The sequence below is a fragment of the Marmota flaviventris genome, chromosome 13 (assembly GCF_047511675.1).
Source record: "Marmota flaviventris isolate mMarFla1 chromosome 13, mMarFla1.hap1, whole genome shotgun sequence".
In the NCBI taxonomy this organism is placed as follows: Eukaryota; Metazoa; Chordata; class Mammalia; order Rodentia; family Sciuridae; genus Marmota; species Marmota flaviventris.
In genome coordinates, this window is record NC_092510.1 from 84,839,447 (window position 1) to 84,864,867 (window position 25,421).

Below are 25,421 nucleotides of genomic sequence, written 5' to 3' on the forward strand. Positions count from 1 at the left end.
GACCTTTAAATGCACTTTTACTTTCCTTATCCTTCCTCCACGGTCTGTTCTTGGCTAACGGGATATGGGTTTTTCTTTCCAGCTTTTAAACAAAACAAAAAAAAATTCTGCATCATGTTTTGGGAGTTAAGTGTGAGCTGCCTTGAATCCCCCCCACCTGTGTTTTTGGTCACCTTTAGACTTCTCTATTTTGTTGGGTCACGTTGTCCCTTTTTAAATTCTCTCTGGCACCTTCTCTCTTGGATTCCTTTTCCTCGATGTTCCTTCCAGAAAAGGTGCTGGGGCGGTACGGAGTCGGGGGGTCTGAGGAGTTGTTATTTTCCTTTCCTTGGGTGCTTGTCTCCGTGAGTGCTGGGTTGGGTGCTTGTCTCCGTGAGTGCTGGGTTGGGTGCTTGTCTCCGTGAGTGCTGGGTTGGGTGCTTGTCTCTCAGAACCTTGTGACCACTGTGCTCTTGTCTTCTCCCTGGATCTTAACGAAGCTAGGCCGAGTCTGTTTCCCTTTCCTTTACGGAAGCGTTTAGGATTTCCTCTGTGCTCAGTGTTGGAAACCTGCTATCTGACGGTATCTAGTGTCTGGTTTCATTCCTCTTCCCTCTGAGCACCGGGTCTTTGGCTCAGAGGACTCCCCTTTTCCTCTGCTCTGTTCCCTGCTCTGCAGACCTGAGGGGACACTGGGCCAGTACTGGGTCTTGGGGGTGGAGCCTGGATCGCCAGCTTGCCTGGGATGCCAGCGAGCGGGGCAGCTGGTGGACCCTCTCTGGGACTCACTTTCGTCCTCTGGAAAAGGCAGATGAGAGCAGCTCCCAGCTCCTCATCTTGTTGGCCATGAAGTAGGACCTAGCAGGCCAACACGGGGGACGGCGTGGCCTGGAGGAAGCCGTCAGTAACGGGAATTGTTCTCCCCGTAGTTCAGAGATGGAAGAGGAGTGAGCCTTTGAGCTGGGCTGGGACGGTTGGACAAGACCAGTGAGTCTCACTCTCCCTGCTGAGAGTGACGGCGCGGGGTAGGTTTGCAGTGGGGGAATGGCCGGAGGGAGTGACTCCTCACCGTGAGTCCGAGTCCCCCGCTCTCCTGTTCCCCAGTGTCTTCCTGGCTCATGTGACCTTGTTAGAGGCAGACTCCAGGTGTAGAAAGAGCCTTATTTCCATAGAGACAGAGCTTCACATTGGCCTGCCAGATCCCGCTGTCCTCCTGCACGACGTGTCTCTGGCATGTCCTCGGATGTTCTCCTCTGTGCATGGCCCCTCGTTGGACTGGACACTCACCTTTGTGTCCCCAGGTCCTGCGTGCAGTCGGTGCTTAGAAAATGCTTACAGAGCAGGAGAGGAGCCGCTGCTTCATTCTCCCTGCGGGGAGGAAGGGTGGCTCCTCACCTCGCTGCAGGTCTCCCGTGCATTTGCCATTTCATAAAAGACATTATTTGTGGTTGGACAGTCAGTTCTTTCAGGAAAACTCGAAGAACTGGTTTGGAACCATTGTGAAACTCCGTTTTAATAGCAGCAAGACAGGGCTCTGGCAGCTTCAAAAAGGGCGATCAAGAAATTCTTGTTTGCTCAACAGAAAGAGCTGTTTGGTTACGTGGCTTCAAAGTCACCCTAAACACCCTGTAATTTTCAGCGTCTAATGTTGTTCTGATGATTAACCTCTAAGGTAACAGGGGAGAGTGTAACTTATTTAGAGGGCTATCCTAGGCTGGTTTCCGCGAGATGACTGTCCCGGGTGATTCTGGAAACACCACCAGGAAGAAGTTCAGTAGGGGCCTGGTGGGGTGGGAGGGATTCTGGACGTCCCCTTCTCCTTGGCCCGGAGCGCAGGGCACACAGTTTTCAGCATCTGTGTTCTGAGTGGCACTGGCGGGACAGGCAGGATGCTTTCCTCGCCCTGGGATGCCTCTGAGCAGGTGTGGGGACGCAACATTGCAGTAGGGTTTGGTGAGTCTGCCCCCAGGATTGGTGGGGCCCAGGGAAGCTCAGGGCTGGGCAGACAGGAGGACGAGGAGCTGGTCCCTAGACAGAGCAGGAAGGGTGTTCTCAGCAGCACCAACAGAGGCTTGGGAGCACCTGGCAGCTGGGCATCCTGAGTCCTGCTGGAGCACATCTGGGCAGGACACAGGCACCGCGCAGGCAGATGGGGAGCCCCCACCTGAGGAGCACGATTGCCCCTTGGCTCCTCCAGGTGTTGCTGTGGCTGGACACGGGCCCCTTGTGGTCAGGTGTTCTGATTTTCTCTTTTTCTTTTGAAGAGAAGCTCTGAATCTGGGCTGTTATGTAGACCTTCCAAAATTTTAAGTCATGGCCACTAATTGAAAAAAAATTAAATAATGTAAAATTCTCCCAAGTCTCTACTCCAGCCCACCAGTTGGTGGAACCCCTATAGGAGCAGGAGAGAAACCAGGGCTCAGAGGGACTCAGGGCCCCGTCCTGGCCATGACTGTCCTTCCCAGCCTCCCCTTTGCAGGAGGAAGGAGGGCTCAGCCTCTGATTCTGGAGAGGAGTGCAGGGACCTGAGAACCCATCTCCTTGTCACCTTTTACCCCAGGAGCCGGGGCAGCAGAGTCTGGGGAGGCTTGGGTTTTGTTCTTATAACGTGGGTTGTTGTTGTTACCAGATGTCTGGGGAGTGGGTGGGCGAGCGTTAAGGCTGATGGCCTCTACGGGCCTCCAGCCTCCTTTCATCCCCGTCCTCAGCTTCTCAGTCTGGGCCTGTGTGGACTCTGCCTTTTCCTTCCTTCCTTCCAGATTATGAATACACTCATGGCCTAAACTAGCCCTTCAGTGGACTGCCACCCTAGCCAGTGTGTCCCCCTCCCCCGCAGCAGGTTGATGAATGTTTTATTTAAAATTCTTTGTCTTTAGATGGGTGCCACAGAGCTGGCCAATAGAAACACCATGCAAGCCGCGTGTGTCGCTTTCAATTTTTCTAGTAGCCCCATTAAAAAAGGAAACAAGGCACAGGTGAAACTGATTTGAATAATGTTTTATATAACCTAGTATCTCTGCAGTGTTATCAGTTCAACGTGTAATCACAATAAAAATTCTTACTAAGGTAGCGCACACTTTGTGTTTTGTCCAAAATCAGCGTGCGTTTTCCGCATGACGGCGCATGGCGGTTTGGCTCAGCCCTGTTGCAGAGCCCAGGAACCCTATGTGGTGGGTGGCACGGGGGTGTGGCAGTGTGGCTGGAACAAGTGCATACAGAAATGGATGTCCACAGATAGATAAGAAAGCGTGTGCAAGCCAGCGGGGACCCGGCGGCTTAAAGGACGTGGCTGATGCTGTGGCCGGCGTGCTTGAGCCTCGGTGGGCTCCTCGTGGTCCCCAGGATGAAGCTTCTCCAGCTGACCCCCCTCCCCGTCTTACACCGTCCCCCACGTCCCGCCGGCCTTTGCTTCCTTCCTCAGGCCCTGGGCCTCCCAGGTGCTGCCCCGTGGTCTGGACCCTGCCCTCCCGCTCCCTGTGCTGGCTTGGGCCAAACCCTCTTATGGGCTGAACATCCACTTTCCCCGCCTCACTGACTCTCACGGGGCTCGACGGGGCAGGTGCTGCTGTCCTGGTGGGGTGGGGGTCTTCCTCCTCTGCCCTGCCACACGGGGATTCTCTCCTTAGCCCGTGAGAGCCCGAGTGTGAAGGCCGTGGCTCCTTTGTCCCCTGATTTACCCACTGTAGTTAGTATAGTGACCACAGAAAATAGATGATCGATAAATATGCAATGAAGGACTCGGGTCAAGAGTCAGTCCCTTGGGGCTCCCAGAGGACCCAGGCCCCTGACATTGGGGCCAGGAGCTCAGCCCCACGGCCAGCGTGGTGTCTGCTGCTGTCGTTGGCCGGCTCATCCTCTCCCTGTCCCTCTCTTGACTGGCTTTCAGTTGCCTGTAAATTATATTTTTGGTGGCTGTTAATAAAAATATAGGGCTGGGGAAAAAAAAAAAGACTTCTCCTAATAGAATTTTATTAAATGGCACTAGTTTAAAAATGTCTCGTAAAAAGTTAATTAATTTGGGATTTGGGGATGAAAGGCGTGATATAAATGTCAGTTATTATTATTACAATTTCAGCCTCATGCTTATGCTCTGGATCCAGCCCCTGATCTGGAGTCTCTGCGACTCCCACGTACCGGCAGCTCTGCTCACATGCCGGAGGCGGATTCGAGCTTTGGGGTCCATGGGGGATGGAGAGGACCTTGCCGGGTTAGGCCGACTGCCCCTTCATCTTGAAGGGTGCAAGGCCTTCAGAGCCAGTGCCACTGTCGGGCTGAGGGCAGGAGGGTCTTGGTTCTCTGGGGAGTTCCTGGCGGTGCAGCCCGGAATATCAAGGTCAAGGGCTCAGCCCCATCGAGTCCCTGGATGCTGGAACTGTCGGGGCACGGGGGTGGGGGGGGGTGTAGCCCTGCTCTTGTTTTACAGAGAGGGAAACTGAGTTTGAAGGAGGGCAGTGGCTTGCCTAACCCAAGGTCGCATCACAAGTTAATTAAATTTATGGAGAAAAAGGCAGTGAACGCAATTAGTGAAGTTGGGGGAGCCTTTAAAAAAAAGAAAGAAAAGGTTGAGATGATTTATTGGTGACAAGTCCAGAAACTGTTTTCCAAGAAGCAGCGGAGTCCTGGGACTTCCTGTGAGTTCACGGAGACAGCCCTCTGCCTGGCTCCTCCAGGATGCCCCACCTCCACTGCCCGGCTGGCTCACGGGGCGTCTGGAGGGAGGCGCCCGGCCCTGACCCAGTGTGTAATTACCAGTGCGCGGTGGGGGCGCACTGCGGTGATAGTGACACCAGGTGATAGTGCCAGGAGTGGCTGCACATCCGTCTTCTCAGAGCTGAGAGGACCCCCCGGTCAGTTGTCCTGCAGTCCTTTCTGGACCTCGCTCCCTCCATACGCTGCGTGACAGGTGCCTGCCCGTTTCCAGCAACAGACTCCCCTCCTCTTCCTGGGAGCCCCGTCCCTAGGAGGTTCCAGAAAGACCTGCTTCCTGAGGAGCCCGTAGCCGCCGCCGCCCAGCTCTCCTTTGTTCTCACATCCTGGTTCTGTTTGAGGATGACAGAGACCACGTCTCCCTCCTCTTGCTGAGCGGAGGCCCGTGTTACCCAGTGGCACAAATGCACCCACTGCACAGGAGGCACTTGGGATGGTTTGGAGGAGGAGGTAGGAGTTGAGCTCATGCCCGTGTGGGTTTCTCTGGCTTTTGGGTAGCTCCTCCTCCGCGGCTGGGCTGGGATGGTCAGGGGATTCGGGATTGGAACAGGGCTGGTCTGAACCTGGTCCTGCACTCCAGAGGACCCTTGATCTTGTGCTCTGGCCTCGCCATCTACACCATTGAGTAACATGCGCACCTGACTCTAGGCACCGAAGGGCATCGAGGGCATGGTGCGCAGTACACCGCTGCTCACGTAGTGACCCTCGCCTGGTGTCGGGAAGGCCCTCCTGGATAGCAAATTCCCTGAGATGTCCACCTTATCGCCACCTCAGTCTCCAAAGCCCAGCACAGAGCTTGGCACAGCGGACCCTACTAGAACATGCCTCCAGTGATGACCAGATGACTGACAGCACGCCTGAGCCGCCAGTCCTGCCCTGTGCTTTCCGCAGCTCAGTGCTGGGCCACGGGCCAGGCGGTCCACCATGTCACCTGAGGCTGGATGCCCCCAGGGGACTTTGCACAGGCCGAAGGCCTCCCTGCCCTTCAGAATGGGAAGCAGCCGCCAGTCTGGCCTAGAGAACGGAGCGCGACACCTGTGTTGTCACATTTTATTGTAAATAAAATTTTTTGCTCTTTTGCCTCCCTGTCCCCTTCAAGGGAACCATGGCCACTTCAGACATTTTAGTCCTTTATGTCAAGGAGCTGGGAGGATGGGAGGCAGAGGGGAGGTCCAGGATGAAGTCCCTCTGGTCTTGTCACTCTTGACCAAGCATCAGCATGGCGGCTCGTTTCCCTGGGCCATGGGCAGAGCATGTGGGCTGCGTGGAGGGGGACGCCGCGGCCTCTCCAGCAGCAGAGCAGCCTCCCGCCCTCATCTTTATTGGGTTCCTGGGTGTTTCTGCTCCAGGCCTCCTGGGCAGCGCAGCTTCATGACTGGTGCGTGGAACCTCCAGCACCCCCACTGCCACGGTCAGCCCGGACGGGAAGGGGCAGAAGGCCCGGCACGGCCTGCTTCTCCCCGGCAGCCCCGGGACTTGGAGCAGAGCCTGCCTTTCCCACGCCTTGTGGGAAGTCCAGGTCCCCACTCTGCCGTGCAAGGGTCAGGGCTTTAGAGTGTCACCGAGGCCCTGTGCCTCACAGCTTTACAGTGGTCAGGTTGGAGGGCATGAGGACAGGTGTGGGAAGTGGAAGGTTCAAGAAGGATTCCAAAAGTCCTCTCCTGCAGTCCCCAACCTGAGCTGTTTCAGATGGAAACCTAGTGCATTAAAAGGTGACGTGTTGGGCTGGGGACATGGCTCAGTGCTTGCCTTGTATGCAGAAGGCCCTGGGTTCAATCCCTAGCATCACAAAAAACAGAAAACAAACAAACAAACAAAAAAACACTGTGGCATGTTATTTCATTAAACCCACCTGGCAGTTGCCAGGGAATGGTCCATCAGTTGTTTGATGGACCCTCATGTCTGAGCCCACTGTTTGCCCCTTCGCACGTGGAGTGCACTATGCTGGGTGCACCTGGGTGTTCCTACCAGGTGGCAGGTACAGAAGGCACTGCTGGTCACGACAGGGAAGGCTGTGCGCTGCTAGGATGAGGGTGTCCCCAGGGTCAGGCCTGGGTCAGTTGTCTCTGCATCTCACTGGTTTGTCCGGGAAGCTTTCTGTCCAGAGTTGCGATGGGATTAAGTGGATGATGGGAGGAGAAGGCTCAGGAACAGAGGGAGGCCATTGTGATGGTGGCCGTCATCGCCGTGCAATCAACTGGGCTTGTGACTGCTGTATCGGAGCTTCCCTCCTTCCACAGGGAGGCTGTGTGCTCTTGGAAAAATAAGGAACCCATTCCCCTTGAGGGCTGGGTCTCCCAGGGCAAGTCCTCTGCGGCTGGGATGGTCCTCTGACAGGGAGGGGCCCTTTCCCTCCACCACCCTGCACACTGCTTCCTCCGTGTCATCTGGACAGTCCCTCAGAGCCCTTTGGTACCTCCATCAGGTACCCCCACGTCCCCACCGCAGGGTCTGTCCAGCTAGAATGCCTGTTGTCAGGTGCTCGTTACCTGTCAGGTAGACGCTTTCCCTGGAAGGGAACCTTCCTCCATCCCAGACTCAGGGCTGCTGCCCTGTGACTTCTGTGCCCCAAGGGCTGTGTGTCCATCTCCCTCCTGCAGCAGAGGGCCCCACATGGCCACCATCAGCCGCCACTACTCGGTGGGGGGGGGGGGGGCTCCACCTGGGAAAACACTGCCCGTCAACACGTAAGTGTGTCACTGCCAATAATAGTGCGAAGGTTCCAAATCTGAGGGCCTTTCTAGGATCCTTTTACTGATTAATTAGGTCAGCATCTCCAAAATCAATTTTCAGCGGAGTTGCTCTGCTCCCCGCCCAGCCTGGCCGCGATGCTGGCCCGGGAGGCGGTTCCAGGCCTCTGGCAGGGCCCATGCCTGGGTCTACCTATGTGGGAAGAAAGTCATGCCATGTCTCTTCTGTGATTATCCTGACTTTTTATTTTATCTGCCCCCCCCCCTTCAGATCTTCCATTAAGCCCCCGTAGATCCTGCTTCAAGCAGGCAATTAGACTAACAACGTAATTATATCCCTCCATGCTAATTGTAACTGGTTTAGGGGAAAAACAAAGAGCAAGAGGCGTCAAAGTCTCTGGAAACTGGAAGCAGCACTTGTAATTTCCAGGTATTTCTCGTCCCCAGTTGCTGGCAGGCTGGTGCCTGTGTTTGTCCACGTAGCTTGCCTTTGGCTCAGAATGTCACCAGGAGGCACGTAGTCCCAGTCTCCTCTCCTGACCATGCGCCGTGGCCACTCCCCATCCTGGTCCCTGCCCTCCTGGCTTTCTGCTTCCTGGGTCCTGGCTCTGCTGGCTCCATGAGAGCCTGGGGGAAGGGTGCAGGCGAGGAGGGTGAAGGGTGCAGGCGAGGAAACCGACGGCCTTGGAGGTGATGACTCTTCATCCTCTCTGCCAGTGCTCCATGATGCCCAACAGCCATGGGTTGATGACCCCTTGGTCCTCCCCCAAAAGGTTGGGGAGGCCAGTGCTGGCCCTGGCCCACGGTTTGAGCGGGGCTGGGTGGCGGGGATGCTGTGGGGAGACATCTCCCCCCACCCCCACCCCCACCCCTGCTGTGCTTGGCATTTCCTGTCTCTTCAGGTCAGGCTGGTGGTTGGCAAAGGAGGCTTGGTCCTTGCCTCTGGTGTGCCCTCAGCCTGGGGAGGGAGGTGGACAGTGATGGAGCCCTGGGATCATTGGGACAAGTAGACATCAGAGGGGCTCCAGACCTGCCTTTGGTGGCAGGGTGAGATGGCATTGGGGACTAGGGTGGTGGTGATGTCTGGGAGGTTTCCTGGTGCAAGGGGGGCTTGGAAGATGGGGGAAGGGCTGACCAGCAGGGAGTGTGGGGGTCTAGGAGCCCTCGGGTGTCCGGAACATCAGGTGCGGCTTGGCGCAGGTGAGAGCCCAGAGGAGGAGTGTGGTTCTCTCTGGGGAGGGAACTGGGATTGCTGCAGAAGATGCTGGAGCAGGGGATGTCGGGGACAGGGGGACAGACGGAACCCCCTAGAGAGGCGGGACAGGCAACAGGGGGAGGTTCCTGGCCGGGAGGAGCCTTGAGCAGAGGCAGGAAGGCCTGAGAGGAGCCTCAGCAAGGCCAAGGTGGTTTTCAGGAATGATGACGGGCTGCAATGGGACTGGTCGAACTGTGCGACCTTGGGTGGTCACTGAGCCTCTCGGAGCCTCTTTCTTCACCAGGTGAAAGTGAGGGCCTGTCAGAGATAAGGTCTGCAGTGGCTCCAGCCCACCTACCCAGAGTGGGCATCAGGGTGGTGTCTGGCTAGGGACCTGGTGCCCCAAGGCCTGGGGCTCATCCCTGTCCACCCTGGTGTCTCCAGAGGTGGGGACGTTGGACAGCTGGATGGCGACAGGCTCTTGGGCACATGGTGGCTTTCCAGTTGTCATGCCTTATGCCACCTTGGCCATGTGCCTCAGGAGCACCGTTCAGTGCATACTCCTGTCCCTACAAACAGGGTTTCCTGCTTACTGATGTGACCTGTGTCCCTCTGGACGGCTGTCACTCAAGTGACCCCTGAAGCTGGGGTTAGAGATGCCATTGAACCCCACTTCTTTTGGGGACCACTCTCAGACTCTTGTCCCCATTTGGGCCACAAGGTGCCAGGTATTCCCACCCTGGGTTCCCTATCAGTTGTGCAGACGGGCGTTTCATTAAAATTTCCATTAACTATTTTTTCTTTTTTTAAAGCCAGTGAGCAATTTATAGATTCATTAACTTTTTACTACACTTGTGAAACCAGGAAGAGGAGAATAAAGGAAATGAAATATTTGGTCCGCTGCGTTTCACTCAAAGATGGTGGCCCTTCCGTGAGGAGCCCAGGAAGCTGGGCGAGAGGTGGGTGTGAGGAGCGTCGAGAAGGTCTGGGCTCTTCCGGAAGCTTCCCTCCCCGCTGCCCCACTCCTGCACTGGGGGGCTGGTCCATCCCTTTGTTCAAACCCACTGGTGTTTTTTCCTCACCACATGGCTGTGTGCTCTCTGATGATGGCCTCCCCAGGGAGCTGACCACTTCTGGTGACGTTGAGTGTGACACTGGATGTGTTTTGTTTTACTGAGGTGCACTCGGACCCCTGGTAGCACCCTCATTGCCTTTCATCTCGGGGTTAGCGATGGCATGATTGTTGGGGATGGGCTTTGGGGCCAGAGAGCTCAGGCTCAGCCACGTGACTTGGGATTAGTGAGTCCCTCCATCTGAGCATCTGTTTCTCTATCTATAAACTTATAATAGTGTTAGGATCTCCAGGAAGTCCCAGGAGAGTGACGCTGATGTGCCTTGGCATGCGCACGGGTAAGCGGTGGCAGGTGAATGGGCGCCGAGTCTCCTGGCCCTCTTCACACCCTAAGCCGAGCAGTGGGACTGCTCCTCCCCAGCCGTCCTCGGCTGGACTCAGTTCCCTGAAGGGCAGGCCGCACCCCCTCGTGCCACGTCAGTTTCCCCGTTGTAAAGGGCACAAGCAGGCCCTGGCAAACAAGGCTGTCGGTGAGATCAGACGCACTTTGTCAGGCTCTTAGAGTCGCTGGCACCTAAGTGTCGGAGCACATTAGCGCTCACCCTGTTGCTGAGGTCACCGCAACTTGAAAGTCTCACTTGCATGGTCCACTGTGCCGGGAAAACAGTAGGCTTCAGGACTGCTCCCAGAGCTCCTGAGAAAGAGGAGGCTCCGTGCTTGAAGGTCCTCCAGGGCCCTCTTGCTGGGCGCCCAGGTGGAGAGGGAACGCCCTGAGAGCTGGAACTGCCCCGTAGGTGGTGGTCCACCCTCAGGACACACAGTAGAGGCAGATGTTGGTAAAGTCACAGATCTTCAGTCTGGAGTAGTTGGCACCCCACCTGGTCCCACTCCTGCCCTCAGGTGGGCAGCATGAGTGGTTTGAAGTAGGCTGGTTCCCCCCAAAGCAGTAGTAATAGGAGGCTGAGCAGGAAGGAGGGAAAAAGCCACTCGTGTTTTTATCATCCCAGGCACGAGCTTTTGGGGAGTCTGTGTGCGAGGAGCCTTTGTTGATGTAAATGTTACATTGAGTCAGGTGGATTGTTGATTCTGTCCTTGTCACTTCGTCTTAGCACGTGTTTTCCACACAGCTCCAGCATCGTCTCCGTGGCTTCGTAAGCAGGGATTAGCTGGCATTGCTGTGCACGTTGGTTTTCCCCAAATATGTGTTGTAAACGATGCAGGGGACGTCTGTGTGCAGGAAACTTTTTTCTTCTTTTGCACAATATTCAGACTTTGCTTCTCAAAGTGAAGTCCTGGAGTCCAAGGACTTGAGAGTGGACCAGGCTCTGTGGCAGTGGATGCGGCAGCTGCAGCACACATCTGCTGTGCTGGTGCCTAAAGAAGAATCCTTGAGGGAGAGCCGGCGTGCCAGTCTGGCCACCCTGCTGCCTCCTTGACCTGCATCGTAGCTGGGGTTGGTGGCTGCTGACTTGTATTATTTGTCCAAAGACTTTGGACCAAACCGTGAGCTGTGGCTGGAATGTTAATTTTTTGCATGCCAGGCTGAAAGCTCATACTCAGAGCCCGTGATCAGAGGCCCACATGGGCACCCCAGAGGAGGGGTGAGGCTGGCCCCTGTGATAGGGGTTGCAGGTTGCGTGCGCCCACGCGCACAATCTCTTTCCAGGCCTTTATTTTCTGTTGCATCCAACCAACCTTCTGGCTCTAAAGGCTGAGCGTGAGGGACAGCGTGTGTGTTTTCGGCTGAAGTGTTCACGAGGGAAGGCCATGTGAGGCAGGAGGCAAGCCCAGCTTTGAGGATCATGTTGGTGGCAGCCTGGTGCAGGGGAGGTCAGCGCTTTGAGTGGACCTGTGAGAACACAAGTCTTCAAATGCCGCATCACAGGACTTTCTGTGATTTCCCAGTTTGAGTTGAATGTGGGCGTTTCTCCGGAGTCCCCTGCTTTCGCTGTGACACTGGTTAGCACTGACGTTGGGTTAGGCTGACTTCTTGAAATGAGTTTGGTGGTTTTAGAGGCACTGTCAGGACGGTGACAGTGGAGACGGTGGTGGGCTTACGTAGCCCTCGGTCTGTGCCCCAGCCGCTGTCTAGAAGTCATGTGTATGAGCTCTTTTAATGACTTCATTAAATCAAGTCATTTCATGAAAGAGGAGCAAGGTGTGGGATCTTGGAAAGGGGAGCTCGGTCTTTGTCTTGGAAGGTGATACGCGTTTGAATCTCAGCTCCGCTAGTCACTGTGGGACTTTAGAGCAACTTGACCTCTGCTCCTTCCTCTCTGATATGGAAGTCACGACTCCTGCCCTGTGAAGGGCTAAGAGAAGCAGTGGAAGGGGAGCCACCCCAGTCACCACACACATGCGCCTGGAGCCCTGGTGGAAGGTGCTGTTCCCCCCTCACCCCAGGCTCGGGCCTCCGAGTCGTCTTCCCCTTTAAGGATGTTGTGTGGACGCTCCCTGAGCGCTGGGCTGTCTGGTGGGCACTGGGGAACCCAGAGGCATGGCCTCTGCCTGGGGAAGATGGATGGTGCAGCTGGAAGACAGGTCATAAAAAGATGACTGAGTAAACCAGCCGCTTGATCAATACCGTTCAAATGGCTCAGGCAATAAGTGCTTTAAGAAGACTGGGGAGGGCGGTGGCCCTGTGGCCCGGGGGAGGCAAGATGGAGCCTTAAAGCAAGGGAAGGCCCCTTTCTTTCTTTGCAGAATGTAGTTAAATTGAGCCTTCAGCAGCCGGGACAAGAGGCTCACAGGGCTAAGCCTGCTCCTGTAGGCTAACAAGGCTTTTGCCTTTTATGCTGGTATTGAAGAAACGACACAGAAAGTCCCAGTGTGGATCCGGAGTGGCCTTGAAGTTGGAAAGTTCTAGGGCCCTCAGAGTGGATTTCCCTCAGCCCAGCTGGCCTCAGACTTCTTCCGTCTTGGGAGTTCTCCACAGAGCTGGAGGTGAACTCTGCTGGGGGACCCAGGCATCCTGCGTGTCACGGGACTGGGATCTGGTGGCCAGGCGTCTGTTTCCCAGACTTTCAGATTCCTTTAAACCATAGGCCCCATCCCTTCCTCGTCCTGCTGTGCTTGGTGGTACCCAGGACTACATTTCCCAGGAGCCCTTGCTCTCCTCTGGGCTGCTCAGCAGGAAGATTGGAACCTGGGAACAGGAAGCCTGGGTTGTAGGTCCCCACTCATCCTGGGCTCTCCCAGTGGTTTTTGCATAGCCCAGCCCTCCCTTTTTGTGGTCCACCCCCTTGGGCAGCGCTTGCCTTCTGCTGGACAGCTCCAGCTGTCGGCAGTGCCATCTCTTTCCCTTTCTCAGGACAGGCCTGGGCATGGGAGCAGCAGGTCGTGGACTGATCCCGGTTGCCCCTCTGTCCTGTTGAGCCTCTCCGTTCATCCGTCACCACGCACTCAAATCCCTGTGCAACACCGCCTCTATTTAGAAGACCTAGAGGGCTTTTTCTGGTTTTCTGGCCCAGACCCTACAGGACAGTCCCAGATCTGATTCCTCCCCTCCACATGGTCCCATGGAAGCCACTGTATAATCACGTCTGCCCTAATGAATTTAGAACACAAGGATTTTTTTTTTTTTCTTAGCAAAGAAAACAGAATTGTAGAATAATTTCAAAATAGTCTGGCTGCCCGGATTCTTTAGCGTGCACCCATTGGGATGTGTAGAATTACACTCTGTCTTTTTTCTTCATGGGCCTCTCATTTAGAGGAAAATGGGTGGACCCTTCCTTTCCAACTGTGAGAGGAACTATTTTGATTATGAAAAAAAAAAAAATTCATGCAGTTGTTCTCCCCTCCCTGCTTGCCCGGACTGTTGATCTTGTGATATATTTATAGAGATCGTGGTTGGCTGACCAGGAGTTATTTTGCAATAGGAATTCATAAGATTTCTACTTTGAGCTTGTGTTCCAGACTTTTCTGTGTTTCTTTCTTTCTTTCTTTTTTTTCGATCTTACTTAGAACAAGTACTTTGCCTTTCTGTAGTTATTTCTTTTCCACAACAAAAGTAAGCCCTGCTCTTCCCTCGTATTTTTTCCCCGTGTGTATTTATTGTCTCCGAACTTCTCTCTTCTTTGATGTCTCTTTCTACTTCAAATTTTAGCAGACCACAGCTCCTTTACGTAGGAACGTTTTTGCAAATGAGAGTGTAGTGACCTGGAAAAGGGTGTTGGGGGGGTGGTCAGGAGACCTCACTTTCTCTGACTACACAAGGACCATGTTGGCCTACAAGAGGGGCAAGCAGCCGCTGGGCCCACCGCAGACAGCAGACAGCACTGCCTTGCTGAGCTCCCGTGGCCCTCCTTCCCCACGCTGTGCCAGGCAGCCACTCCTCTTTGATTACAGTGGCCTTGAAAGTGCAATGGTCTGCCATTCTTGGACTAGATGATCCCCTAGACCCGTCACTGCCACGGTTCTCTGAGTGCTGGCAGTGCCATTCTAGTTTTAGTCCATTTAACTGACCTCAACGAAGCCCCATCTGCAGCACAGCCCTGGGTGTGTAGATCCACAGGGTGCTCAACCCAGCCAGCCTCGGGAAACCTGTAGTGTGGCCAGGGCAAGGCTGCAGGGTGTGGTGTTTGGGCCGCTTGCAGGCTTGTCCTGTGGTCCTGGAGGAGCAAAGAGGGGAACCACAGAGTCAGCAAGGTGCAGAACGAGGAGGATGTCACAGGCCATGTCATCCAGCTCTCCACTTACAGTTGGGGAAACGGAGGTTTAGAGGGAAGAGGGTTTTCCTGAGTTGTGTTTTTCTTTCTTTTTTCTTCTTTTTTTTGGGGGTGGGTGGGTGCTAGGGATTGAATTCAGGGGCACTTGACCACTGAGCCCCATCCCCAGCCCTGTTTTGTATTTTATTCAGAGACAGGGTCTCACTGTGTTGCTTAGTGCCCTGCTTTTGCCGAGGCTGGCTTTGAACTCACGATCCTTCCGCCTCAGGCTCCTGAGCTGCTGGAACTACAGGCGTGCACCACTGTGCCCAGCTTTCCTGAGTTTTAATAAATGGTAATTTTATAGCTAAAATTTATTATAAACTGAGAAATCATTTGAATAGAAAACAATTACATAGGTAAGACCTCTGTGGGTAATGGTATGTGTCAGACACTATTTGGAGAGCTTTATGTGGGTTAGACCATTTAGACCTCAGTAACCTTGTGAGGTAAGTACCATCGTTACTCCCATTTGACAGATGAGGAAACTGAGTCACAGTTTAAGTGGCTTACTTATTGTCACTCAGCCTGGGAGTCATGGAGCCAGGGTTTGAGCCCAGCCCATTCCCTCCAAGCTCCATGGTAGGAACCACTGGGCCAAATAAATCCTGCTGGAACAATCAGAATGTTTTAAATGTGTTGATTTTACTTCCCACCATCCGTGTAATCACAGTGACATCGTCTGGGTCTGTGACACCTGCGGTATTGCTGGCCCTGACGGACAGTGTCGAAGACTTCAGTATCCAGCAGCCGTGGGATGGGGTGGTTTTTACCTGTTTTACTCTGGAGGAGATAGAAGCTCAGAGATGGGGTGTGACTGGAGAAGGTCACGGAGCTGTCTGTGGCCCTGACAGAATGTGAACCCGCGTCTGCCGAGCCCCAGGTGTCAGGGTTGGAAGGTCTCTGAGAGGCCATCAGCTGGCAGCCCTATTGGGCAGCCTGGGGCGTCTCGAGGAGGGCTCTCCTGGCCTGAGCGGCTCTTGCTTCTCCCTGTCTGGGCACAGTGGCATTGATTTGGCCACGTCCCAGGGGGCTCGAGCCTTGGGTGCCCCTGAAGGAAATGGAGGCCAGCCTCTTCCTCCTGCCTCACTTACAGATTCCTAAGAGGGTGGCTTAGAACCCTGTCCCCAATTCCGGGTTTATCTAATTTGGAGTTTTCACCTCCTTTTGTTTGTAATAGATTTCCCCCTCCCCAGGACTCAAAAAAGTTTTCTATTTTTTCACCCTCCCCCACTTCCTGCTGATCTGAAGTGAATATTTATCACATATTTAATGAGTAATCTGAGTCTTGGCGTGGTGAGGCTGTACCAGGACATGGTTTATGGCTGATCTGGTTTTAACTTGCTCCAGGCGGTTTTCCCTGGAGTTTTCTGTAAAATCATAAACCTGGAGAGAGAATTTTTGTGGAATCTAGTCACATGACCCGCTCTTTTATAAATGGAGAGATTAACTGTGTGAGCGTGAGGAACTGAGATGCTTTTTTTTTTTAAAAAAAAAAAAAAAAAAAAAAGAAAAAACAAACAGAGAAGCATTTGTAGACCCAGAGGAGTGTGTCGTCTCCAAAACACAGAGAAAAATCACTCTCCAAGGTCACCTGCCCACCCTGTAGCAGGACAGAGTAAGGGTTGGAAGGTGGACTTGGATGGGGAGCAGCTAGGGTGGGGTCCTGACCCCAAACCCAGCTGCCTCTGAGACCTCTCCTGGCCCTGGGGCTCCTGGCATAGACCTTGGAGGGCTGTTGGGGATATTGAGTAGAGCTGCACGCTGTGCCCCAGCTGGTGGACCCCGAGGTGCCCAGCAGATGCAGCCACTCCTGAATGGTCACCCTGCTTGAGTCCCTCTGCTGAGTTAGTGGTTCTGGCTGACCCCATGTGGATGTGAAGACTCATTCCAGGAGTGGGCCCATTGGCGCCTTTCACCCCACAGCAGCCCTGAGGGGTGGGCACTAGGACCCCAACCCTCACCCCACTTTGCAACTGACAGTTCAAAGTCATGACTTGTCAGAGGTCTACCAGTAAGTGGCGGGCCTTCCGCCCAGGCTGACTCCCAGGATGGCTGTCCTCGCCTTGGCCAGCGGCTTCCTTGTCCCCAGTGCAGTCCTGCAGCTGGCCCTGGGAGAGAGATCAGGCCCAAGTTTCCTCAGCTCAGACCCCAGCCAGGCCTCCCTGGGTTTCAGGATCAACCTTCTCCTCACTTCTAGGTCTCAGCTCTCATCCTGGGAGACGACAGTAGCCTTTGCTCTGGGTCCCCTGCCTCTGGTCTCTCCATATGGGGACCAACGGGTACATTCAGGGCTGTCCGTAAGCCTCAGAATCAGGGTTGCCTGATTTACAGGTGCTTACAATGACCAGCTTGCCATTGGTGACAATGACAGTAATTGGGGTCTAGATCCAGTTGGTACAGCTGCTCATAGAGAAGAACCCTGGACCCTCTTCCCCGCCCCTGGGAAACAGGCCCATGTTGGTTCTATTCCAAGAAACCAGATTCATTTCTTGACACTTGACCTCAGAGACTAAGGGCAGAAGGCCCCGTAACTGGGAGAAAGGAGGAGATGAGTCTTTCCCCGAGTTTCCCTTGGTTTGGAGGCTTGGCCAGTCGATGGTGGCGTCTCTGGGCCTCCCTTGTGGACGGCCTTCACGTTTCTCCCGTGGAGCACTGTTGCTGCTCCATGGCAAAATGGCAGGGAAAAGAGGTCCCCCCCCCACGCCCATGTTCCTTTCTGCCAGGTCTCAATGAGGCCTGGGCTTTGGCCTGGGAGCCTGGACGGGACCTCCAGGCGGAGACTGTTCACAGGGGGTGGGGCCGGTTCCTTCTTCCAGAGACACAGGCCATCGAGCAGCCCTGCCTGGCTGAGCGACCTGGCTCCCAGCCGGACAAGGTGGTGCCCTCTCGCTGCCCGGAAGGTGGCGGACACTGCTGCCTTCCCCCAGCCCGTGAGCTCCGTGGGCCTCTAGATTTTCTATTCTGCCTGTGGGTGTGGAGTAGGAGCTCCGGGCTTCCTGTTCAAACACCCCTCCCTCGGGGGCCCTTGACCCTGAATTCTTGCTAGATCGTGTTGTCGAAGTTGCTCATGGAACCTGGCCCTTTCTGTTCAGAATTATCAGCTGATAATTAAAAGTGGATAGCTCGAAGTCACCAAGCCATCGCTCCCTGTCACCCTGATTATTCTTGTTGGGCTGTGTCCCCAGCTGTCCTGGTGCCCAACACATGGTAGGCACTTTACTAGTAATACCCAGAACTGTTTGGGTGAGAGAATACTAAGGAGCCATGTCTGATTCATTTTAGTGGGAATGCCCCCCAGACCGTGCTCAGAGTCCCACGCCTAGTATGAACCCTGTGAGTTTTTCCTGGAAAACAGCAGGCACCCGTCCTCGCACTAGTTCTTTTCACCCAGGATCTCCACCCACCCCTCAGGCTTGGAACCCAGGGCGGTCAGTGGCTTAGAGCAGCCACATTCAATTGGGAAAGAAAACAGAATTAAAAACCAAGTACCACATGTTAGAATCATAATTAGAGACACGGTTTAATTAGAGAATTTATAATGCATTTAGTTTGAGAAGAGCAGTCTTCCTTACAACTTGAAAAGCTACTGTTCAGCCTTGGCACAGTCACCCTTAAAAGGTGTCTTTCAGGACACTTGGTGAATAAAGTGAGGACTCTCTGTGCCCAGGGGGCTGAGGTTGGCTGGGGAAGCAGTTGGTCCTCTTTGCTTGGGGCCAGGCCTCATTCTATGGTTCTGGAGGTAGAGGGCCCAGTGTGTGGAGGAAATGGCCCTGGGTGTGCAGTGAGAAGACGTGGGAGCTGGCCTAGCCTCGGACCATCCCTGCGACCTTGGGCAAGTCACCTGGCCCCTCTGGGTGCCGGGTTAATTCATGGTCAGAAGGGGAGCATTGTCTTCCTGCCCTGCCCTGCCCTTCCCTCCCCTCATCAAGTGAGCTGTATGGTGCTGGGCTAATGGTTGATATTCTTGAGCATCAGAGGGACATGGAAAGTCTTGATGCTCTTGCTCAAGATTTTTGGCATCTTGCTTGACTCTTTCATTTGTACCCTCACCTAGTTCATCTGCAAGTCCCATTGACTCTGCCTTCTGGTATATTCGAAAGCCATCCCTTCCTCACCCCTGTCACCACTGCAACCCCAGCCCCGACCACCACATCACATGCTCCTGTCCTGCAGTAGCCTCGCCAGCCCTCTGCATTCTCCCTGCCTCATTCTCTGTTTCCACCATGGCAGCCGCAGTGAACTTTCTAAAATGGACCGTGAATTGTCCTCCTGTGGAATCGAGGCTACCCACCCAGAGCCCAGCAGTGCTTGGCACATAGTAGGTGATCAAGAACTATCTGCTGAGTGAGTAAAGGAGCAATTGATTCTTACTGATCAGTTGATGTATTTCATCCAAGTAATTGCCATGCAGTTCATTTATCTAGGCAACCTCATTATCAGGTACCTCCTGAGAAATAATCCCAATTAACAGATTCAACAATATTTGCTGATTATTTGTCCCATGCCAAGCCCTGAGTGGGTGCTGGAGACTTGGCCATTTGTAGGATGTGGTCTTTGCCCAGGAGGAGTGACACCCGGTCTGGGGGTATTTTGTGGGCACTGCAGGAACCGTGGCCTTAGTCTCCTAGAGGTGGTGGAAGGCGTTGACGGTGGTGTATTAGCAGTGTTGGGAGAACAATGAGCAGGGACAAATTAAATAGTGGGGGGAGGGGGCAGGCTTTCAATTCTCCCAAGAGGAAGTGATTTTCATGTTGCAGTGGGGGAGGGAAAAGGCATGATCCTAATTACACCACCATAGAGATGTGCTGTGTAGGCTCCGTCCTGGGCTTGACTGGCCGAGGCGCCATCTTGGACATGCCCACTCCAGGATGGTGGCCCCTCCATGCTCACAGAGCTGGGGCGTTGGGGCCCCCATGTTTGTGGTGCTACTTCAGCCTCTCTGAGCCTCTGGCTTAGCTCTCTTATCTCAGAAAGGCATTTTATTCTTCGAGCCCAGGCAGCCAGGACCCAAGGAGCTGTTTTTCCTCCATTGTGCAAGCATGACAAATCATTAATTTTTGATTGATTTGCTTAGAATTATGGGCGCCCCAGCATTCTTTCCGCCGCTGAACAGCTGTATAACAAATGAATATATCAGTGTGCACAAAAGATTGGAGATCTAAGAGAAGCAATTACATTGGCCACCCTCCCCCACCCTCACCCCTTCCCGGGCAATGAAGGGAGGAAATTTTTACCAGAAATTCCTCAAGTGGCTTAAAAAAAAAAATGCCTTTTTTATAATTGAATTAAATCTTTATCTCTTTATATTTTACAACAGATTTCCAAACACACATCAGTTCCCCACATGCTTGGGTTCTATCCATCCAGGAGGAATCTTTAATAATGAAATTTCAACTTGTGAATTAAATCCAAAATGGGAAAGAAAAAAAAAATTCTACCCCTCCTTTTTTTTTTTTCTTTTTTCTTTTTTTTTTTTTTTTTGGTTGCTGCTATTCCTTTAAGATTTTGGAACCGTACCAGTGCACTAAATGTGACCTCCATAACTTTTAAATTAAGAATTTATGCTGGCTTGAAATTTATGAAATATTTCAGCATGAAAGAAAGCCTTTTTCCCTCAGGAAAATTGAGCAATAAATCACAGCACTGTGGATTTACTGCCCTAGAGCCAGCGAGAGATAGGATTTTTTTTTTTTTTGCTTCATTCTGAAAAAAAAAAAAATGTAATCATATAAGACAGCTTAGCTGCTGTCCTCCCACTCTCTAGAATTTTTAATTTCAGCTGTTTCTGCTTGGATTTATTTCCAATATTCCTGCTCGGCTTTTCAATTTCCTCAGTTATTAAATTTTAATTCAGTGCATTAGCATTTAAATTAAAAAAGGGTTTATTTTATCGAAATCGTTGGCCAGCCCCCATCCCGTAGCACACGAATTGCCTGTTTCTGCCATTTGCACAAAATGTGAAATGCAGCTAATGTCTTACAACTTACATTTGCACAAATTTAGAAATAAAATTTCTGGGTTTGGAATAATATTTTCTTTCCAAGAAAACCCTTAATAAGAGAATGGAAAAGAACAACTTAACATTCATTTGGGAGGGAAGAGGAAGGTCGAATGAAACCAAAAATAGCCATGCCCAGGTGCTGCGGGGAAGCTGGTGGAGAGGGAATAGGTGGGGTAGGAATGGGGGTGGGCACTCGGATGGGGGCTGGAGGGCTTGGGGTCCACCGCCACCAGCCATGGGAGAGTGAGAAAGAGGGGCCCCGTGGGTCATCTGCCCTCCATCTTTCATTTGCCGTAGAGGGGTCTGTTAAGGTTGGGTCAGCTCAATGTGGAGGGGCAGAGAAGGGGCAGAGAAGGGAGGCTCTGATCCAGCCCTCTGCCCCCCTCCTGTTTTCACCAGCAAAGACCCTCAGCTCCAGAGAAAGAGGTTCAGAGGGAGACCCATAGTGAGCCAGGGCAAGAAGCTGCGTCCTTCATGAGCACAGTGTCCCTTGGCAGAAGGGGAAGGTGTGATGGCCTCGGCGGTGCAGTTCCCATGCCCTGAGCTGTCACCTGTGTTCTGGGTTGAGTGGCACCCCACCCATTGGTGAAGCCAGCGCTGTGCACCTTCAAGAGTCTGACTTGCACAGTGTGGGATTCTGGGCAGCCAAGTGGGCCCTGCTCCTCATTCACCCGCGTGTGATCTTGTGCGAGGACTTTTCTTTGCCTGGGTCTCTGTTTCCTGGACTGAATAAATGGTGGCCTCTGAGACTACATCCAGGTTTGTTAATGGTGGTATCACAGCTGAGCCTGTGCTGAGTACCTGTCGCCTTATTTAAGTTATCTGAAGTCTCACACCAGTCCTATGAAGTGGGTCCTAGAGTTAGCATCCTGCTGAATTGCAGATGAGGAAACCAGGGCCTTGAGAGTATAGACGACTTGCTGAAGATCCCACAGCTAGACGATGGCAAAACCTAGACTGCGGCTCCAACCGAAGCCCTGTGCTCTTGGACTTCAGTTCAAGTTGAGAATGAGGTTGCATGGTGCTGGGTAAAGGTGAGTTTGTGTTTTAGGTGGGATCAAGAAGTTGCTGGTGTTGGACCTTTGGGCCTAGGAAAATGGCAGGGTCCAAGTTAAGCTTAATTCAAGCAGAAGGGACCACTGTGATGGATTTGTGAGGATACAGACAAATCCCGCCTGTGTGCCGCGGATCGCCACTCTTGGGAGTTGAGCTCTGGGCATCACAGGTTCCCTGGCTGGAGGGCAGAAAGCCATGATGGCTGTGATGCTGACACCTGCAGTTATGGATGTCTCCCACTGTGTCCATGCATGTCCATGTCCCAGGCTGGCTCTCCTACCCCTGCCCTCTGCCCAGGTGGTCTTCCTCCCTTGGCTGCTCCAGTACCCCAGTGTTAGTGCCACCACCTGGGCCTCTGCAGACACAACTGCATTTCAACAACGTGTTCTGAGAACTATTTGAATGTTGTCGGCGTTTTATCTTTGTTTTCTAAAACTGAGTGGAAGACAGAAATGACTATGACTACTAGTGCTTCAAAACTGAAGTGCCATCAGCTCATAAAAGAGACAATCAGTTGTGCCCAAGATGCTCGGTCATGGTTTGCCACACTTGACCCGGTCAATGCTGCATAAAATTATGATAGAAAAAGAAAGAAAAGAAACCACAACAACATTGAAAATGGGTGTGAAATGCTCTAGCACTTTACATCTTGGACACGAGCATCATGACAGGTCACGTACAGGTCTGAGGAATGCCGGGTGGCAGAAAGAGGCTATAAGTGATCTGTCCTTTGCTCCCGTGACGTGGCGGGCAGACCTCTTGCCTGCTCCCATTCAAGTTCTCCCTCCTCGCTCATCCTTGACTTTTCCATTTTCCTTGTGTGGGAAATGGGGGGCTCTGCGGTGTCACCCCATTCCTGTTTGGTTCTCCTGGATGTTGGTGGGAGATAGAACATTGCAGAGCTACTGAAGGTGGCCTTCTGAGTAGCCAGACCTGGGCCTGTCGCTGTGGGACTTTTTAGTAAATGAAAGTGTCTGTGTCTGTCGCGTGGGCACGTTTCCACGTGGGCTCGTGTCCACATACCCACGCCTGGCGGGAGTCACCTTCAGGAGCAGGGTGGCATTCACAGGGCCAGGCCGGTGCCCAAAGAGAGATGAGAGGGAGGGGTGGGGACTGTGGAGAAACAGGACTGTCAGCTCCAGCTGGTTGTCACTCTGGGCCTAGGTGTCACTGGGTTTTCTGGTTTATAAGAGAAGTTGGAAATCCAGCCTTTGTTGAGGGGGGAGAGGGTAAAATCCTTTATTTTTGTAGACTGCGGGTTCTCATCAAAGACCACCAACCAGTTCTGCAGCTTCTGGGCTCGCATCAAAAAAGTGGCTGCTGTTTTTACTTTTGGAAGTCTGAAAATTAGAAAAGCTTGGGAACAAAATGACGATAACCAGGGAGCAGCGGGAGTGGACCTGGGGGCGAGGGGGCTACGGAAGGTCGCCAGTCATTGTCCCGTGCAGGGTTGCCCCCGTGCCAGTGTTTCACAGCCGAATATCGGTGCCGAGTCCTGGGGGTTCTGCGGCACCTGCCCGGATGTTTCCAAGTACAGGACCTGAGCCCACTTGGAAAAATTCTGTAAACACGCACTAGAGTCTCAGAGCTGCATCATCCCAACTCTGGTTCCTCTTGGCCTGTGTTTCGAGGCAGCTGAGGAGTGCTCGGGTCAGCTGGTGGGGGTGGCGGACCTTGGCATTGCTCCGTCTACATCTGGGTTCTCTTGAGCATTGGCCTAGGAGTCAGGACCCCAGATATTTGTCTTTTGGTCCTCATGAGACTTCAGGCAGCTCCCTCTGCCCAGGGCCTTCGTCTCTCCTTCTGAACCATAATTTTATGATTCCCGAAAATTTCATTTGGTCAGCCTTATCTCCCCACCCACCCCCCACTCCCAAATAAAAGAGATTAAGAACTGGGACTCTCTGGCCTTCCCCCTGCTCATGGGTTTGGGGGACAGAATATTTTAACATAATAGGATTTTCCCCCTCTGGTTGGTAGGAATAAATCTGCAGCTACTGTTTTATTGGAAATCCCAGCTGAAAATAAAGATGGTGCAATTCAATCTCAGATTTAACTGGTTACTTACTTTCCACCGAGTCCCCAGGGCTGTGCGGTTGCTTGGTTTGTGTTGGCAGTGGGTGCCAGGCTTACAGGGACCAGCGAATGGGATGGCGAGGGCTCCTGACTCCCCCTTACCACCAGGGGCAGGTTTTCCCAGCCCGAGGAATGGGGCCGGGGCTTGTGGCCCGCTCACCCCTCTGTCTGAAGACGGTCTCCAGCGGGAGTTTGGCGGGTGGCAGTGGGTGGACCCGGTGTCTTCTGCCTGGCTGATGGAGGTGTTCTGGATTTCTTTTGCAGGCTGACGGAGCCAGTGCAGCCGGAAGGAAAAGCACTGCCAGCAGGTACGACCCCTGCGCCCCAGCCCCTTCTCCTGTCCCCGGTCTTCACGACCAACAGCCACCACTCTTTGGTCCTCCCTGAAAGGTGGGATGGTCAGACCAGCCCTCTTTGCTGAGAAGTAGCCACAGCTTCCCAGAGGGTGTGAGGGCGTAGACGGCCTTTTCCATGTGCCTACTGTGGGCCTCCAGGGCTCAAATTCAGGGATGATGCGTTTCTGACTGGCCATTGGCCCCTCCCACGGGGGAGACTTGGGGATGAAGCCCAAGGTGGGGAGCTTGGCTGCTGCAGTGTGGACTCCGGGGTGAGCCACCTCCTCCCCCCGCATCTGCGTGTGGATCTTGTGCCCTGCGCTGGGGTCATGCGCTTGGGTCCTGTGCTCCTCTCCCTCACTAGGTACCCCAGGTGAGGGCAGTGGGGCACTCCGAGGAGCCAGACCAGGGGTCCAGCTTCACCTTTGATGCTGGGAGAAGATGGGGGAGGGGTGGCCCTCAAGGAAAGCTGAGCTGTTGTCACCAGAAAGGAGAAGGAGATCCCGAGGGCCTAAGCTGAGGACAGCTACACAGGGGGCCCAGGTAAGTGCCTGGTCAGTGTTGGCACTAGTGCTGCTCCTGTCGCAGTGCGGAGAGCAGAGCTGGAGTGACCAGGTGGCCTTTACTTGGGGCATGGGAGGCAAGAAGAAGGTAGTGGATGGGCAGGGAAGGTGGCTCTGTGGCACACACGTAGACTCTGGAATGGGCACTGGCCCCCCTGCTGGACTTCAGGGCAGATTGTGAATGCCCAGCGGGAAAGCCCTCGCTGTGGCCCAGGGAACAGCAGTGCTCTAAAATGTTCCTGGAGTTGTGTTGTGTTGTGTTTTAGGTGGGGGTTGGGGAATTAAGAGTGTTCTGTCTGTGGCCAGATAAATTTGGAGGTCAGTGGGTTGAGCGCAGAATCGAGTGGAGAAAGCACCAGTTCAGTCAAGCACACAGCCACTCTCTCTGGGGACACCAGCTCCAGGCCCCCTCAGTCCTGACTGCAGGTCCCACAAGTGCCTCAGAGTCAAACAGGTTTCTCTGCAGGGGGCGTTTCAGAGCCTTTAAAGAGCTAATGTTTGGGAGTCCTCAAGCTTCATTAACTGAGGGACACTTTTCCTGGGCTCATGCTGTGGAGCAAGCGTCTCTTGGAACACACTTAGGGAATCCACAGATGTGTTTGGCTCTGTGCGCCAGGAAGGTCACTCTGGCAGCATTTTGCAGGACGGATTGAAGTCCAGGACTCCAGACACCAGGCCCTTGCCACCCACAGGATGCTGCTGGCCTGGCAGATGTCTTCTGTTTCGAGGCCACGTGGTCTCCGACGTGTCTCAGCTCTGCCAGTGAGTGTGGAAGCAGCCAGGGGTGACCCACCCACGTGCACTCGGAAGGATGTCATTTGTTGGTTCTGAGACTGGATCTTGTTAGGTCGAGGCTGTCCTTGAACTTGCGATCCTCCTGCTTCCTGAGGAGCTGGGATGACGGGCCCATGCCACCGTGCCTGGTGGGAATGCTCATTCTGTCTTCCCACGTTGGTGCCCTTTACCTTCCAGCCTGCGATTCCGTCCTCCCTCCCTTCAATGATGCTTTCCCCAACCTCCTTTTCGGGACACATGCCA

The 25,421-nt window shown here is 53.6% G+C and overlaps 1 protein-coding gene across 7 annotated transcripts in view; it reads left to right on the forward strand.

Annotated features, from left to right (window-relative positions):
• Positions 1 to 25,421, forward strand: part of Znf618 (zinc finger protein 618) — a 158,050-nt gene that overhangs the window by 60,577 nt on the left and 72,052 nt on the right. For all 7 annotated transcript variants that reach the window (XM_071600859.1, XM_027949458.2, XM_071600857.1 and 4 more), the window contains exon 2: positions 23,750 to 23,793. In XM_071600859.1, the coding sequence (XP_071456960.1) occupies positions 23,750 to 23,793 (44 nt within the window). The remainder of the gene's footprint in view (positions 1 to 23,749; positions 23,794 to 25,421) is intronic.